The 14,670-nt window shown below is 31.2% G+C and overlaps 1 protein-coding gene across 1 annotated transcript; it reads left to right on the plus strand.

The window, feature by feature from the left end:
• Positions 1-4,206: 4,206 nt before the first annotated feature.
• On the plus strand, positions 4,207-13,259 carry LOC124934384 (putative 1-phosphatidylinositol-3-phosphate 5-kinase FAB1C). The gene is made up of 11 exons (XM_047474908.1): positions 4,207-5,562; positions 5,878-6,627; positions 6,709-6,862; positions 6,952-7,296; positions 8,549-9,130; positions 9,218-9,549; positions 9,643-9,769; positions 10,278-10,439; positions 10,591-11,880; positions 12,281-12,547; positions 12,716-13,259. The coding sequence occupies exons 1-11, from the start codon at positions 5,048-5,050 to the stop codon at positions 12,968-12,970; spliced, it is 4,779 nt and encodes a 1,592-aa protein (XP_047330864.1). The 5' UTR covers positions 4,207-5,047; the 3' UTR covers positions 12,971-13,259.
• The last annotated feature ends 1,411 nt before the right edge of the window (positions 13,260-14,670 follow it).

A 14,670-nucleotide genomic window follows, 5' to 3' on the forward strand; every position in this document is an offset into this window, starting at 1 on the left:
AAAAACCAATCCAATTAAATAAGATACCAAACCGAACCAAACACAATACCAAGTTAATATGTGTGATGGCAAGACAAATGAGGCACTCTGCTATGCTAAAAAAAAGTTATCCGTTTATTTTTCTAAAGGAAGAAATGATAATATAAAGGATTTAATAAAATAACATACAAATTCATAAAAAATTAACTATATAAAAAAATATGAAAATCTAATTTAATAGATTTTAGCCTAACTATTTTAACTTTTTTATTAATATTAATTTATATTTTCTTATAAATTTTTAAAATAGTTTAAAATTAAGAAATATAAAACACTATTATTATTTTAATATATGTTAAAATAAATTAAAGGTGAGGCCAGGGTTTGATCACCTGACCTCATCTTCAGAGTTCAGTTACCAAACCAACTGGACTAAGAGATACTTGTCAAACATATATATAAAAAATAATTTATCTTAAGGTTGGGGGAGGCCCGGGCCCCCCAAGGCCCCCCTTGTAGGTCCGCCACTGAATATCCCAAAATGTGAAAACATGTATCAGAATGATATATAATGTGTTAAGATGACTATTAATTATTAATATAACTCTAACCTAACATAAAATATTAAAATATAGTGTATGATAGTCAAATAAAGTTTGTAATATATTCGATTAGATTAAGATGACTTTTATGTTACAAATTCGAATTTATTTTAGATTAACTTGAATATAATATATAAAAGAAATGAAAGTATGTTAGATTTTTACAGGTTTAATATATATATATATATATATATATATATATATATATATAATACGATATCGCATAATATTAAAATTATCGATTTTTTTGATATACCGAAAAAAATTGGCCGGTAAGGTATGATACCGACACTAAAATTATTGATACGATAAAAGTACGAAATTTTTAAATATTCAGTAAATTTTTATATATCAAAATTAAAATTATATATATAGCACAAATAAATAATGAAATTTTTATTTTTATTTCAAGAATGAGATTGAAGATTCACAACGCCCTAATAAATTTTTCAACAGAATCATAATCAACAAATCAATCAATATTAATAAATTTATTTCATTATCTAAACCTATTTGATATTAATTTAATTATAATAATTTAAATTTTAAAAATCAAATCAAAATATAATTAAATTTTAAAATTATTTAATATAAACGATATAATACTGATATCATACTGAAATTATGGTATATTGTCAATATTTTATATATCGATATGTTACTTATATAATATCGAGATTTCGGTGTATCAAAATAATGGTAGGATAACAATATAATTATTCTATATAGAAATATTTTGATAAAAATCACAATATACATTATCCACCCACACCTATATATTTATACCTATTTTAAATTAATTTTAATATCGCAAATTAATTAATATTAAGTAAAAAATATTAATATAATAATAACTTATCTTTTAAAAATAATTATTAATCATAAATTTTAGTTAATATATTTAGACTAAAGTATTCTAAATAGTATGATTATAATTTATTGATCCACTTAACCACCTATATGATTACTTAACATACTAACAAAAATACATCATTTTGCATACTTTTGAATATATTAATGTTTAATGATTTTAATGGTTGTCATTTTGTTTTTGTTAAATTAAACTATTTAATTAAAGTACATGCTCATGATTGATTTGATGTTATTTTACAATGATTTTTCTTTTTTATGTAATTTATAAGATAATTTTTTTAAGTTAAAAATTCACTTGGTTTTGATAATGAGTGTTTTGAACTTTCTTTTTTTTAATAGTTTAATTCATATATATATATATTTAACCATTAAGTATGCATAAACATAACTTCAATAAAAAAAAACACAAACTTTTGCACCTCATTCAAATTCATTCCCTCATCATCAATAAGAGAATTTTAATAAATCAATACTATCCCAAACAGTATTGAATATAGGGTTTATGATACGATAAAAACAAATGGCACAATGAAACACCGAAAAAATATATGATCCATTGAATATAGGGTTTTTGATACGATAAAAATCGATATATTAATGTCCAATATATGGTTTATTCAAATAACCTAACAAAATTGATCAACAAATCTGATAAGTATTTAAAATATAATAATTAAAACTATGATACACCAATAAATTTTAAGAAGCTACAAAATTTGATCTTTTCTTCTTATTGTGTTTGTGTTTTATAGTTAATTTTATTTAATAAATATTATAGTTGATTAAAATTAATTTACAAGACCGTGCATTTTTTTTATATCAAATTCACCCAATATCTATCACAATTCACCACAATCGTCGAATATATATAACAAATCCAAATTAAAAAAAAAACTTATAAGATTTCGATCCATAATACTAATTCTAATACTATATATATATATATTTTTCTATCATTACATCTTCTTTTACCTATTTTGTTTGTTCTTTCTCTAATTTGATATAAGAAAAGAGAGGGTAGTCTTATTTAATATACTAAATTAATAATTCTTGTCGGTAAAAAAATGTTTTCTATCTATTTAACGTATAATACTCTCTTTATGAATATATAAGATGTAAGTTCATATAATAAGGTTGGTTTGTAAAATCTCATTAAAAAATTAATATTATTGTAGTTGGTTTAATCTGATCATTAATATTCACTTATTTTCCAATGAAAAATTAAAATTAATTTTAATTATACATGTCCAATCTCACCTGCCCCACATCAATGTTAGGTGATAGATGAAAATTAAATAAATCAAGACTAAATAATATAAACAAAATAACACGTTTCTCTAATTTATAAGTAAAGAGTTACACAAAATTCAATCAAAATCAATTTGTTCCTCTTTTAAAGTAAAAAAACATATTAATATAAATAAATGTTTATTTATAATATAAACAACATATATAATATCTTTCTATATTTTATAAATCAAAATAAGATTTTAAATCATCGTAACAGTTCAATTAAAAAATCTTACATAAAATAACAAATATCTTAAATTTCGATTCCTTCTTAAAAACACATTAAATGTAAATATTAATTTTTAAAAATAAAATACAATTTTTTTATGATTCATATTAGTTGAAATGAACGTGTATCTAACATTTGTAAGGAAAACATAATTTAATTAGTTTGTTGGAGATTTTGAGAATAATAAAATATTAATGAAATAAAATTGAATAAATTTATATAGAATGAATATTATAGGTAAGACCTTTACAATTTTGAATTTAATATATATACAATTCATATTCACTTATATATATATATCAAATTAATTTTACTCTCCTCTTGTTAACCAAACCATTCAATTCATTATTTAAAATACTAAAATATTTTATATTTTAAATTATTATTTTATATTTTATTTATTTATATATATTAATACCCTTTAAATATTTTTATAAAAAATAATTATTAACTCTTCAAAATTATCAATATCATTCAATTTCTCTCTCTTCCTTTTTTTAAAAACCACTATCAAACAAGGCCTAAAATTCAAATAATTAATTAAATATTAAAATATTTTATATTTATATATAGTCTTAAAAATATTAATATTTATATATAATATTTAAATATGCCAGTGGAAGGCGTTAGAAATAAGTCAATATCAGAATCCAAAATGGTGCTGACTGTGCATTCTAACACTTTATTCATATAATAATTCCATTATTGACCAATCGTTGACTATCATTTTACCATTTTATTTTTATATATTATTATTTAATGTAATCTCCTAAATAATATTATTCAAATCCTATATTATAATATCATATCCTTTTCTAATAAATAAATATTGAATATAACACTTTTATTAACAAAAACATATAGATTTCTTTATTTAAAAGAAGATAAATTTAATACTTTTTAATTATATCCAACTTGACTCATAAAATGTAAATATCTAATAAACTTTTTTTTTTTTAATTAAAAAAGAATTAGCCTGACACCTCATAACATGACATAATTCGCTTAAACTCGAAACCGTTTTAAGTTTTAAGATGTAATCGAACCCGAACCCGTGACATTTTGGTCTACTTAACTCGACTTTTATCATTGGACTACGTTGGTAGTGTTTTTATATCCATTTTTAATTATATTAAGAAAATGCAAAATTTGAAATGTGAAATCCAAACAGGGTCTTGGGAAAAAGAGAAAGGGGGAGACAGCAAATAAACCCTAGGTTGAAGAGAAGTTGAAAGAAGGAAGATAAAGGTTGATAGAGAGAGAGAGTGGATGAACAGTAATGCAATTAAAGAAATATATAAAGAATTATGGAATGAAAGATTAAGAATTTCATCAAGGAAGAGTGAAATTGTGGTTTTGTATTTGAAGGCAAAAGGAAAACCAGTGTGTATTAATGGAGATTCGAGCTATCGATTCAAACAGAAAGGGAAGCTTCTCCGTACTCTTCCTTTTTCTTCTTTTCATTCTAATCCTATTCGTCATCTGATTTCATCTTATTATACTGAAGATCATCATCTTTCAGATCGTTCTGATTCTTTTTCTATTCTGATCTGAGGGTTTTTTAATACTGAAAGATCGAGTTTCGTCTCTTCACGCTTTTGTTGCCGTGTTTAGATTTTCTCTTTTTACTGTTACATATACCTTTAACCGATTTGCTGTTTGGATTCATATCGGGATTCTGATCTTGTTCTTCTAATGCTTGATTCAATTCTGGGTTTTGATCATGATGAATCTGGGATATGGATAATTCAAACTTTAACTGAGTCTCCTTCCATACAATCAAATCAGTCTTCTGTGTATTAATAATCTGTCGCCTCCTCCGTTTGCCTCCACTGATATTTGTTTTTTCTAATTTCAGGAGGGGTTTTATATACATCTTACCTAAAAATAGAAATTTTATTGTAACCAAAAAACCCACCTTTTTTGCTTGTGGGAATCATAGATTTTCTTTCTATCATCAGGTTCATAAAATTTCTTCAGATCTTACAAAACAAAATCTCAGTTTTTTTTCTTTTTCTTTTTTCAATCGTGAAGAGGAGTTAGTGGGTATACTTGGTTGGATAATTTGCTTTCTATGGGAGTACCTGATAACTCGCTAGTTGATTGGATAGATAAAGTCAAGTCTTGGATAACTTGGGTACCAACTGATCTGAATTTTCTATCCACTGAGTCAAATATGTCGGGAAACAGAAGTTGTTCCTATATGTGCTACGATTGTGAAATCAAATTTGCAGATACTTGCCTTAGATATCACTGTAGAAGTTGTGGCAGGGTGTTCTGTGGGAATTGCGTAAGAAAGTTGAGCTGTTTCGATGTTGGCTTCACAGAAATTAAAAGAACTGCTGCAGATGCTGAGAATTATATTAAATATTGCAAAGTTTGCTTGAAAATCTCTAGTGTTCATGGTGAGTGGAAAGATTGTGAGAAAATTTATCCTTCTGAGTCTCCCTCGCAGAGTCCTGAACCTCCATCACCAAATTTTAGTGCTCAAAGAATGAGTGGTTATTCCTCCCATGCTGAGATCAGAGACAGTGTTGCTCCACTTAGTGGTCATCCTTCACCTATATCGGTTCATCGTTCTCCAAGCAGGTAAAGATAATTCCCCTCTAGTCGATTTTTCTTCTTCTTCTTTCAAGCTGATAGATACAAAATCGCTAACTAAATTTTGTTTCCAAACATTTATATACCTGGTAATGTTTCCAGACACGACAATAAAAGTGTTTGTATAATTTTTTTCATTTTGCATTGCATCGATAGTTTTTCATCATAAAATTTCACATATTTATATAATCATCCATTTTCAGAACAAATTCTCAAAAAGTGCATGGTTCACCGGTTATTTGGTTGAAACTAGGATTTTACAGCTTATTGGGTGGATATTAAGACGTTTTTCATTTATTGTAGGAGTGATGAGGAAGAAGGAGATTATTCAGCAAGATCCTTCTTCAGCTTATCAAGTGATTATTGTAATGACAGCTCAGATATGGATTCAAGTAGTCTTAGCCTTAGACGTGACTTTTATAGTTTCAAGTCTGTTGGATCAAGTTCATTTGATAGCCCCTCCAGGATCCATACTACTTCCAATAGAGGTGGACATCCTGTACAGCAAGAGCAATGGGGAACAACAAAATCCCAAAGTGGTAATGATATGATGTCTGTTATAAAAAAGCCAGAAACAGAGGATGTGGAGAGTACCAATGAATGTACTACTGATCATATGTCTATGTTTGATGACCAGTATGAAAAGTTTCAAAAACCACTGGACTTTGATAATAATAGCCTCATTTGGCTACCTCCACCACCTGAAGATGATTTTGTTGAAATAGAAAGTAATTTATTTTCTTATGACGATGAGGATGATGAGATTGGGGATTCTGGGGTGTTTTCTTCTAAGGAAAGGCAGATTGGTGGACCAAAAGAACCTCTGAGAACTGCGGTACAGGGGCATTTTAGGGCTCTTGTCTCTCAACTGCTACAGGGAGAGGGTGTCAAAGTAGGAAAAGAAAACAGTGAAGATGACTGGTTGGACATAGTGGCCCGTGTGGCATGGCAAGCTGGAAATTTTGTCAGGCCAGACACTAGCAGAGGAGGTAGTATGGATCCTGTCGATTATGTGAAGGTTAAGTGTATAGCATCTGGAAGTCCTAAAGAGAGGTATATCTCATCTATATGATATTTTGGGATTTTCTTCTAATCTAACACAAGTCTTGAATATTAATTTTTTCTTGGTGCCAGTGCACTTGTTAAAGGAATAGTTTGTACGAAAAACATAAAACACAAGCGGATGACTTCGCAATACAAAAACCCAAGATTACTTATTTTGGGAGGAGCACTTGAGTACCAACGAGTGCCCAATCAGCTGTCATCCTTCACCACATTACTTGACCAGGTTCTCCTTTGCTTTTGTTTCTCGGTTTTGTTTTAGTTTGAGGATAGGACACTGAGATTGAGTTCTGATTCTGTTGTATCTTCAAACAGGAGATCAATAACCTGAAACTGATTGTATCGAAGATAGAAGCCCGTCGTCCTAATGTGCTACTTGTTGAAAAAAGCGTAGCTTCTTATGCCCAAGAGTATCTCTTGGCTAAGGAGATCTCACTGGTATTAAATGTGAAAAGACCATTACTGGAACGTATAGCCAGGTGCACTGGGGCTTCAATAACTCCAACAATTGATAACCTCTCAGCAGCAAGATTAGGAAACTGTGAACTATTCCGTCTGGAGAAAGTATCAGAAGATCTTGAAAGTGTTAATCAGCTAAACAAGAGGCCAATCAAAACCTTGATGTTTTTTGAAGGTTGCCCCAGGCGACTGGGTTGCACGGTAATTCCATATTGAACTCACTTACTTTTGAATTGCCTGGGTAATTCCATATTGAACTCACTTAGTTTTGAATTGCCTGAATAAAAATAACCGTTATATAACTGTCCCATTGTTGTTAACTTACCTATATGTGCAGGAATTTAAGTTGTATTATTGATTAACTGTCTACATTGCTTCCATAATTTGTTAGTTGCAGATGTAGAATTATCTTGATTCTAGTTCTGTGGTTCTAGACTTTCTTTGATCTAAATTATTATTATTCAGGTGACCTTTTTGTTTTACTTTGTCTGCTATGTGGTAACTGACGTGATTACTGTTTCTTTTATACATAATGGCATTGCTATGATGCACATATTGATTAGCGTCTTGCAAATTGAGAAACGGGGTCCTACATTCCTTAAAAAGGAAGTGAAATGGGACACTTTTTAGTTTGAAGGCAACCACTTATTTATCACTTAGAAGAGTATAATTATTAGGACCTACACTTTAGCATGAATCTTTCACTGTAGTGTTGAACTTGCCCACTAATCTTTAACAAAGGTTTGTATGATCCCGTTGAAGATGGTATTGCTACTATTAAGGATTCAATATTATCTTTCCTTTCGCAAATTTTGTTATCTTCTTTTGATTATTTACCAATAATTAATTTAGAACATATGTTGTAATAGATGAATAAGCTTTATATATTAAAGATGCCTTTTTCAAGGGATGTTAAAGCATTTTCCATAAAAGAAAAAAAATAGGATGCTACTATGTAGCTGATCCCAGGAAACTCCTCTCCATGCATGTGGATGTGACTAAAATGGCCAATTCCATCTTCTAGGAATGTTTATAGCAAGTGCTGTTTTGAAATCATAAATTCAACAGGTGCCTTTGAGTGTAGATAAAACATTTGGATTGTTATCTTCCTTATATCTGTTATTGTGATGGACACCAGGAATGTGAAAGACTGAAAGCAAGTTATTTAATATTCTTAAAGGCTGAAACCAAACAGTATATGAATGGTTACTGAAACAGATTCAATGTCTTCAATGTTGAAACTGGCCCCTTTCCTTTTTATGTTTACTGTATCAGTGAATCCATTTATAAGATCCCTTTATAGTTTATATGATGCATCTTTCTTCTATAAACACTCTGTCTTACGAGATGGTATTGACCAGGTTATTGGAGAAATGAACTCTATTTCTTAATCATGTCTACTAACACTTGAAGATAGATCTTCTATTGATAGCTTTATTCATAACTTTTATAGGTCCTTTTGAAAGGTTCATCCCGTGAAGAACTGAAGAAGATCAAACATGTTGTCCAGTATGCGGTTTTTGCAGCTTATCATTTGTCCTTGGAGACTTCCTTCCTCGCAGATGAGGGTGCGAGCATACCCAGAATTTCTACAAAGCCTTCACTTGCTATACCAGATAGGATGAATCCTGATAATGCAATATCGATAATTCCTGATACTCCTCAATCTCCATCTATAATGGAGGATGTGGATTGGAAGCTGCAAAATGAAGAGAACAAACTACCAGATGAAATGTACGATGATGATTTAGCATGCCATGCAGTTTGGGACGATGTTGGAAATTCTACCAAACAAGAAATTTTCAAACTCGATGGCGAAGAGGATCGAGAGTCGCACGATTGTGAACCAAGAACTGTTAATGAAAATGAATATTATTCTGCAGCAGACAGCCACCAGAGCATACTGGTGTCTTTTTCCAGTCGATGTGTATTAAGTGGATCTGTATGTGAACGCTCTCGACTGCTTCGCATTAAGTTCTATGGAAGTTTCGATAAACCCTTAGGGAGGTATCTTCGAGATGATCTATTTGATCAGGTAGGTCAAATTTCTTATTCTTATTTGTAGAATCAAGTTTTGAGGAAAGCTTTGGTTGACTCATGACTGATTGCTTACTTGTTCCAGATATCCAGTTGTAGAACATGTAAAGAGCCAGCTGAAGCCCATGTGCTATGTTACACTCATCAACAGGGAAATCTTACGATAAACGTTAGAAGCCTTCTCTCTGTAAAGCTACCTGGGGAGCGTGATGGAAAGATATGGATGTGGCATCGATGCCTAAAGTGTGCTCATATCAATGGGTTTCCTCCAGCCACTCGTAGGGTCATTATGTCTGATGCTGCTTGGGGACTTTCTTTTGGGAAGTTTCTAGAGCTTAGTTTTTCTAATCATGCCACTGCTAATCGGGTTGCAAGCTGTGGTCATTCTTTACAAAAGGACTGTCTCCGCTTTTATGGGTATGTTTTCTATTTAGATTTTAGATGATGCAATGTCATAATTCTGGAGGTTAATGATGATGTATGAATTGACTTATTTTTTTTCTTTTACAGGTTTGGGAGTATGATTGCTTTCTTTCGTTACTCCCCAATTGATATCCTATCCGTCCACTTGCCCCCTTCAGTGCTTGAGTTCAAAGGCCATTTTCAACAGGAGTGGCTTAGGAAAGAGGCTATTGAGGTGCTCTACTTAGGCCTTTTTTGATGTGGGTTATTTGTGATTGATGTCAACTAACCCACTATCCAATCATTAATCTACTCATCTATCATATCTTTCAAATCATCAACCAGATGCCATCTATTTTAAAAAATAATAATTATAACTTTATACCCCTTATGTCTTTTTTACCTAAATAACTCCAAATAACCTGATTTTCAATAACCTACATCAAACAAGGTTTTGAAAATAGTCACTTGGTTATTCAAATAACCCTAGAAGTTAATTTGTCTACTGGAGTGCTCTCTTAGTCTAAGTTTTCATTTTTTTGATCCCGTGGCATATGATTATTGAAGTATTTTTAAACAGGAATTACAAGTTCAATAAATATATTCGGTGTTTATTGTTTTATTGATCCTGAAATTTTGTTTTCATGACTCAAGCTAGCTTATGGTTAAGACCTCACTTTTTTTCCTTTTAAGGTTAGTAAAATTCCTCCATCGCGTAGACTAAATATTTTTTCCACTTGCAGTTGTTGGGTAAGATGGAAGACCTGTACTCCCAGTTGTCTGTTTTCATTGACAGCATGGAGCAGAAATGTTCCCTTGGGTACCAAAGTTCTGATCGAGACGAGTTGCTTGACCACATAATGGACTTCAAAGATCAGCTCGTTCAAGAGAGAGAGGATTATGAGGTGAGAATAACGTTGTGTTCAACTGAATAAAATTTTAATCTCTATCTATTCACGATGAGATTGTTTCCAATAAAAATGTCAACAGTTTTGCAAATGTAGTTTAAATATATTATGCTTCTGATTTAGGTTTATATGGTATTCTTGTGAACAGGACTTCCTTCAATCTGCTGATGATATACTTGAACTTAACCGCCTCAGGCGATCTCTTATAGTCAATTCACAAATATGGGGACATAAGCTCAGTTCTCTGGAATTTCTATTGAAAACAAAGAGTGCTAATCCTGAGCTTGGACATGAACTGAAGGAGTTTAAAAGTTTGTCGTCTAAGGATTGCAGTTGTAACCTTTCTCCGGAAGGGGACAAAAATATTCACAAATTGCTGCCAAGGGATGATGATATACATCAAGAACAGAAGGAAGATTCCTGCTTGACTACTGAGCAACCACATAAACCAAATCCCGAGAGGGAAGTTGAGGTCCAACTGACATCCACGGAGTGTATGAAGTCGGTCGAGTCTAATTTGTCTGAAACGATTGATTCTGCATGGGCAGGTGGTGGCCCAAAGCCCCAGAATCCGACTTTCCAGAGGATAATGTCACCTGCTAGGGTTTATTCCTTTGATTCTGCTCTGAGTCTTCAAGACAGGGTAAGAAAACGGGTACCTCCCTCTTCATTGTATTTATCAACATTCAGATCATTCCATGCATCTCGAGATTGTCGGAATATGCAGAGGACTTACTCCCAGTTATTGCCTCGGGATGGCCAAAAGTTTAATTCAATGCCATTTTTCATCTCTTCCGTGTCATTTATGCCCGAAGGGGGGCACTTGTTTTCGCAAACTGGCCGTAAGGATTTGGTTATCGCGGTCTATGATAACGAACCCACTAGCATAATATCTTACGCCCTCTGCTCTAGGGAATACGATGACTGGATATCTGGGAGGCCAGTAGGCAGCAATACTGGAGAGGTAAGTCGAGAAAATTCTATGGCTTCTAGTTTTTTAGTCTGGCAATCATTTGGCGAATTAGATCATATCCACTATGGAAATTATGGGAGTGAGAGCGTATCTCCGGCAGTTAGCAGCTTGTTTTCCGATTCTAAAAGTTCTTCTCACCCGAAGATATCTTTTGGAGAGGATAAGGTTAAGTTCTCCGTGACTTGTTATTTTGCAAAGCAATTTGATGACCTCAGAAAGAAGTGCTGCCCTAGTGAAGTGGACTTCGTTCGTTCGATGAGCCGATGCATGAGATGGAGTGCGCAAGGGGGAAAGAGCAATGTGTACTTTGCAAAGTCGCTTGACCAAAGATTCATTATAAAACAAGTCCAGAAGACCGAATTGGAATCTTTCGAGGAATTTGCACCTGAATATTTCAAATACTTGACAGATTCTCTGAATTCGGGTAGTCCAACATGCCTGGCCAAAATTCTTGGAATTTATCAGGTAAATTCCTTGTTCTTTACAATCACAATCTTATTAGAAAATTGCTAAAAAAACACCTTGTTTAATTGGGTTAGTAGCTAAAATATTCTTTAGTATTTCAGTTGGATCATTTTGATTGATGATGGGATTATAGGTTTATTTGGATTCACTCAAATAATCCTTCATCAAACCATGCCTCCATATACAATTCATTTTGAAGCTCATGATCCAAATTATAGTTTTAGCTTTTGCTTCATTTGATTTTCTTTTCTCAATCATGATTTTAGATTATCTTTTAGGTTATTGTAATTTTTGGCAAATGCCATAAATATAGATTTTTTTCTAGATTTTGATACCAAAACAAACCTTTTTGTGTGTGTTTTATCTATGTGATGTTGATTATATTAAAATGGAGTGACAGGTAAACGTAAAGAATATGAAAGGCGGGAAAGAAATAAAAATGGATCTTATGGTGATGGAAAACCTTTTCTATAAACGAAACATCTCAAGAGTTTATGATCTCAAGGGCTCTGCACGGTCGCGATATAACACAGACACGACAGGGACAAGCAGTGTTTTGTTAGACATGAATCTCATAGAGACTTTACGAACAAAACCTATTTTCCTCGGAAGCAAGGCAAAGAGAAGCCTCGAGCGTGCTGTTTGGAACGATACTTCATTCCTAGCGGTAAGCTTCTCTTCTATCTAATTACAAGAAAGTTGTTGTTTAGATATTAGTAAAGTTTTGATTCTCTCTAAAAACATGGCGGTCTGAATCAAAATTTTACTTTATTTTAAGGAAATTTAGGGTAGTTATTCAAATAAGCTCGTCTGATCCTTTTTTTTTGGTGACCAGTCTGTGGACGTGATGGACTACTCTCTACTAGTTGGGGTGGATGAGGATCGGAATGAGTTGGTATTGGGAATCATCGACTTTATGAGGCAGTACACATGGGATAAGCATTTGGAGACGTGGGTGAAGGCATCTGGAATACTAGGAGGTCCGAAGAACGCTTCTCCAACCATTGTATCGCCTAAACAATACAAGAAAAGGTTTCGAAAGGCCATGACTACTTATTTTCTAACGGTTCCAGACCAGTGGTCGTCGTAAGGTGTGTTGGTTTTGGCTAATAAAATTGGAAAGGTTGTAGAGACTAATAATTCAAATCACTTTAGGATTGGTTCACTTTGTTCTTTCATTTGTGAAAGGGTAACAACCATTAGCTCAAATTGGGGGATTTGTATGTAAATTGTGATGTGGGAAGGGAGACAAAAGAGTTTAGATTTTGGGATTCTTTTGTACTTGCAAATGTACATACTGTTTGCATATTTGACCTTATTTGGAATACTTTTGAAGATCTAACAGGAAAATTTATATGGTGTAAAGACTAATTTCAACCGACTAAATATCATTCCATCTAAGAAAGTTTATGGTGAAAATTATTCTTTTTGAAATTAGAGTTCATTCTCTTTGAGAACCCGATTTTACTTTAACTTTAAGCAAAAAATCACCTGATAGCATTTGCTGATAATTGTTTTCCCCTCTTTTATAGATGATCAAGAAAATAAGATAGACACATCAATTCACTGTTAATTACGAGAAGAAGATCTCACTGAAGCGAAATACTCAAACAAGTATCTTAGAGAAATACAAACAAAGATTACGATTCCTTTTGTTATTTTTGTATATTTTATAGCTGTCAACGTTGTTTAAAAATTGTATATTTTATAACTGTCAACGTTGTTTAAAAATTGTAGTGGATTTTACAAGAATTTATTGTTTAAAAATGATTTTATTTTATTTTGAATTTTCAGCCTTATTATCAAGTGATAGACTTGAGCTGAACCCAACAATATTTTAGGTAACTCGAATTATATATAAAAATATTTTAAATGATAATAAAAAATTTAGATGATGAAGAGATTATTGAATTAATCTGTTCATTTTGTATTTGTGCAAATTTTTGCTTGTATTCAACATGTTACTTTGTTTACACTCGAGTGTTGTCAGTCTTTACATTTATCGTACGTCTTTTAAATATTTGATTTTTTCCTCCAAAACTTCAGATATTTAAAGTATATCAAGTGTGATAAATGTAAAGACCGACAACACTCAACATGTTGAGAGTAAACAAAGCAACATATTGAGTGCAAGAAAAAATGCACAAATCCCAACTGAAGAGATAATGTACACAAAATTTAAATATCAGAATCAAATTATCTAACCTCCAAATTTTAACAGAGATTAATTATGAAAGGTAGGTATAAGAAGGCTTAAATAAAATCAACTTACTTTCATTTATTATTTTATCTAAGAAAAGAACTGAATAACATGAAATTGTTTGGAGTAAGATAAATTTTAGTTTTTAAATCTAATTTCATTAAGTGATTCTAAATATGTAAAATTAAACCGAAAATCAATCTAAATGATTAAACCAAACAATCAGTTTGCTTCGTTACTTAAATATGTTTCCTACAATATATACAGTTGTTATTTATTTCATATAAATATTTACTTATTTTTAACAAATTTTAAGTATGATTGGCATTGTTTAACAATAATATTTTACAAACAATTAAAACTAAAATTGAACCAATTTTCTGATAGAACTAACTAACAAATACTGAAACAGAGGTTTTGAGATTTTCTTAAACCGATTTTGCTTACAACATTAATACTTTGTGTATATATTTATTTTTATTTTGAAAATGGATGCGGGTAATAAACTAATTTCATTTTCTAAACCTAATCCCATATAAATGTGAAACTTGAATAAAAATAAATAAAAAATGAAGTTCCTTCATTATTTA

Source organism: Impatiens glandulifera, chromosome 4, assembly GCF_907164915.1.
Source record: "Impatiens glandulifera chromosome 4, dImpGla2.1, whole genome shotgun sequence".
NCBI classification, from domain to species: domain Eukaryota; kingdom Viridiplantae; phylum Streptophyta; class Magnoliopsida; order Ericales; family Balsaminaceae; genus Impatiens; species Impatiens glandulifera.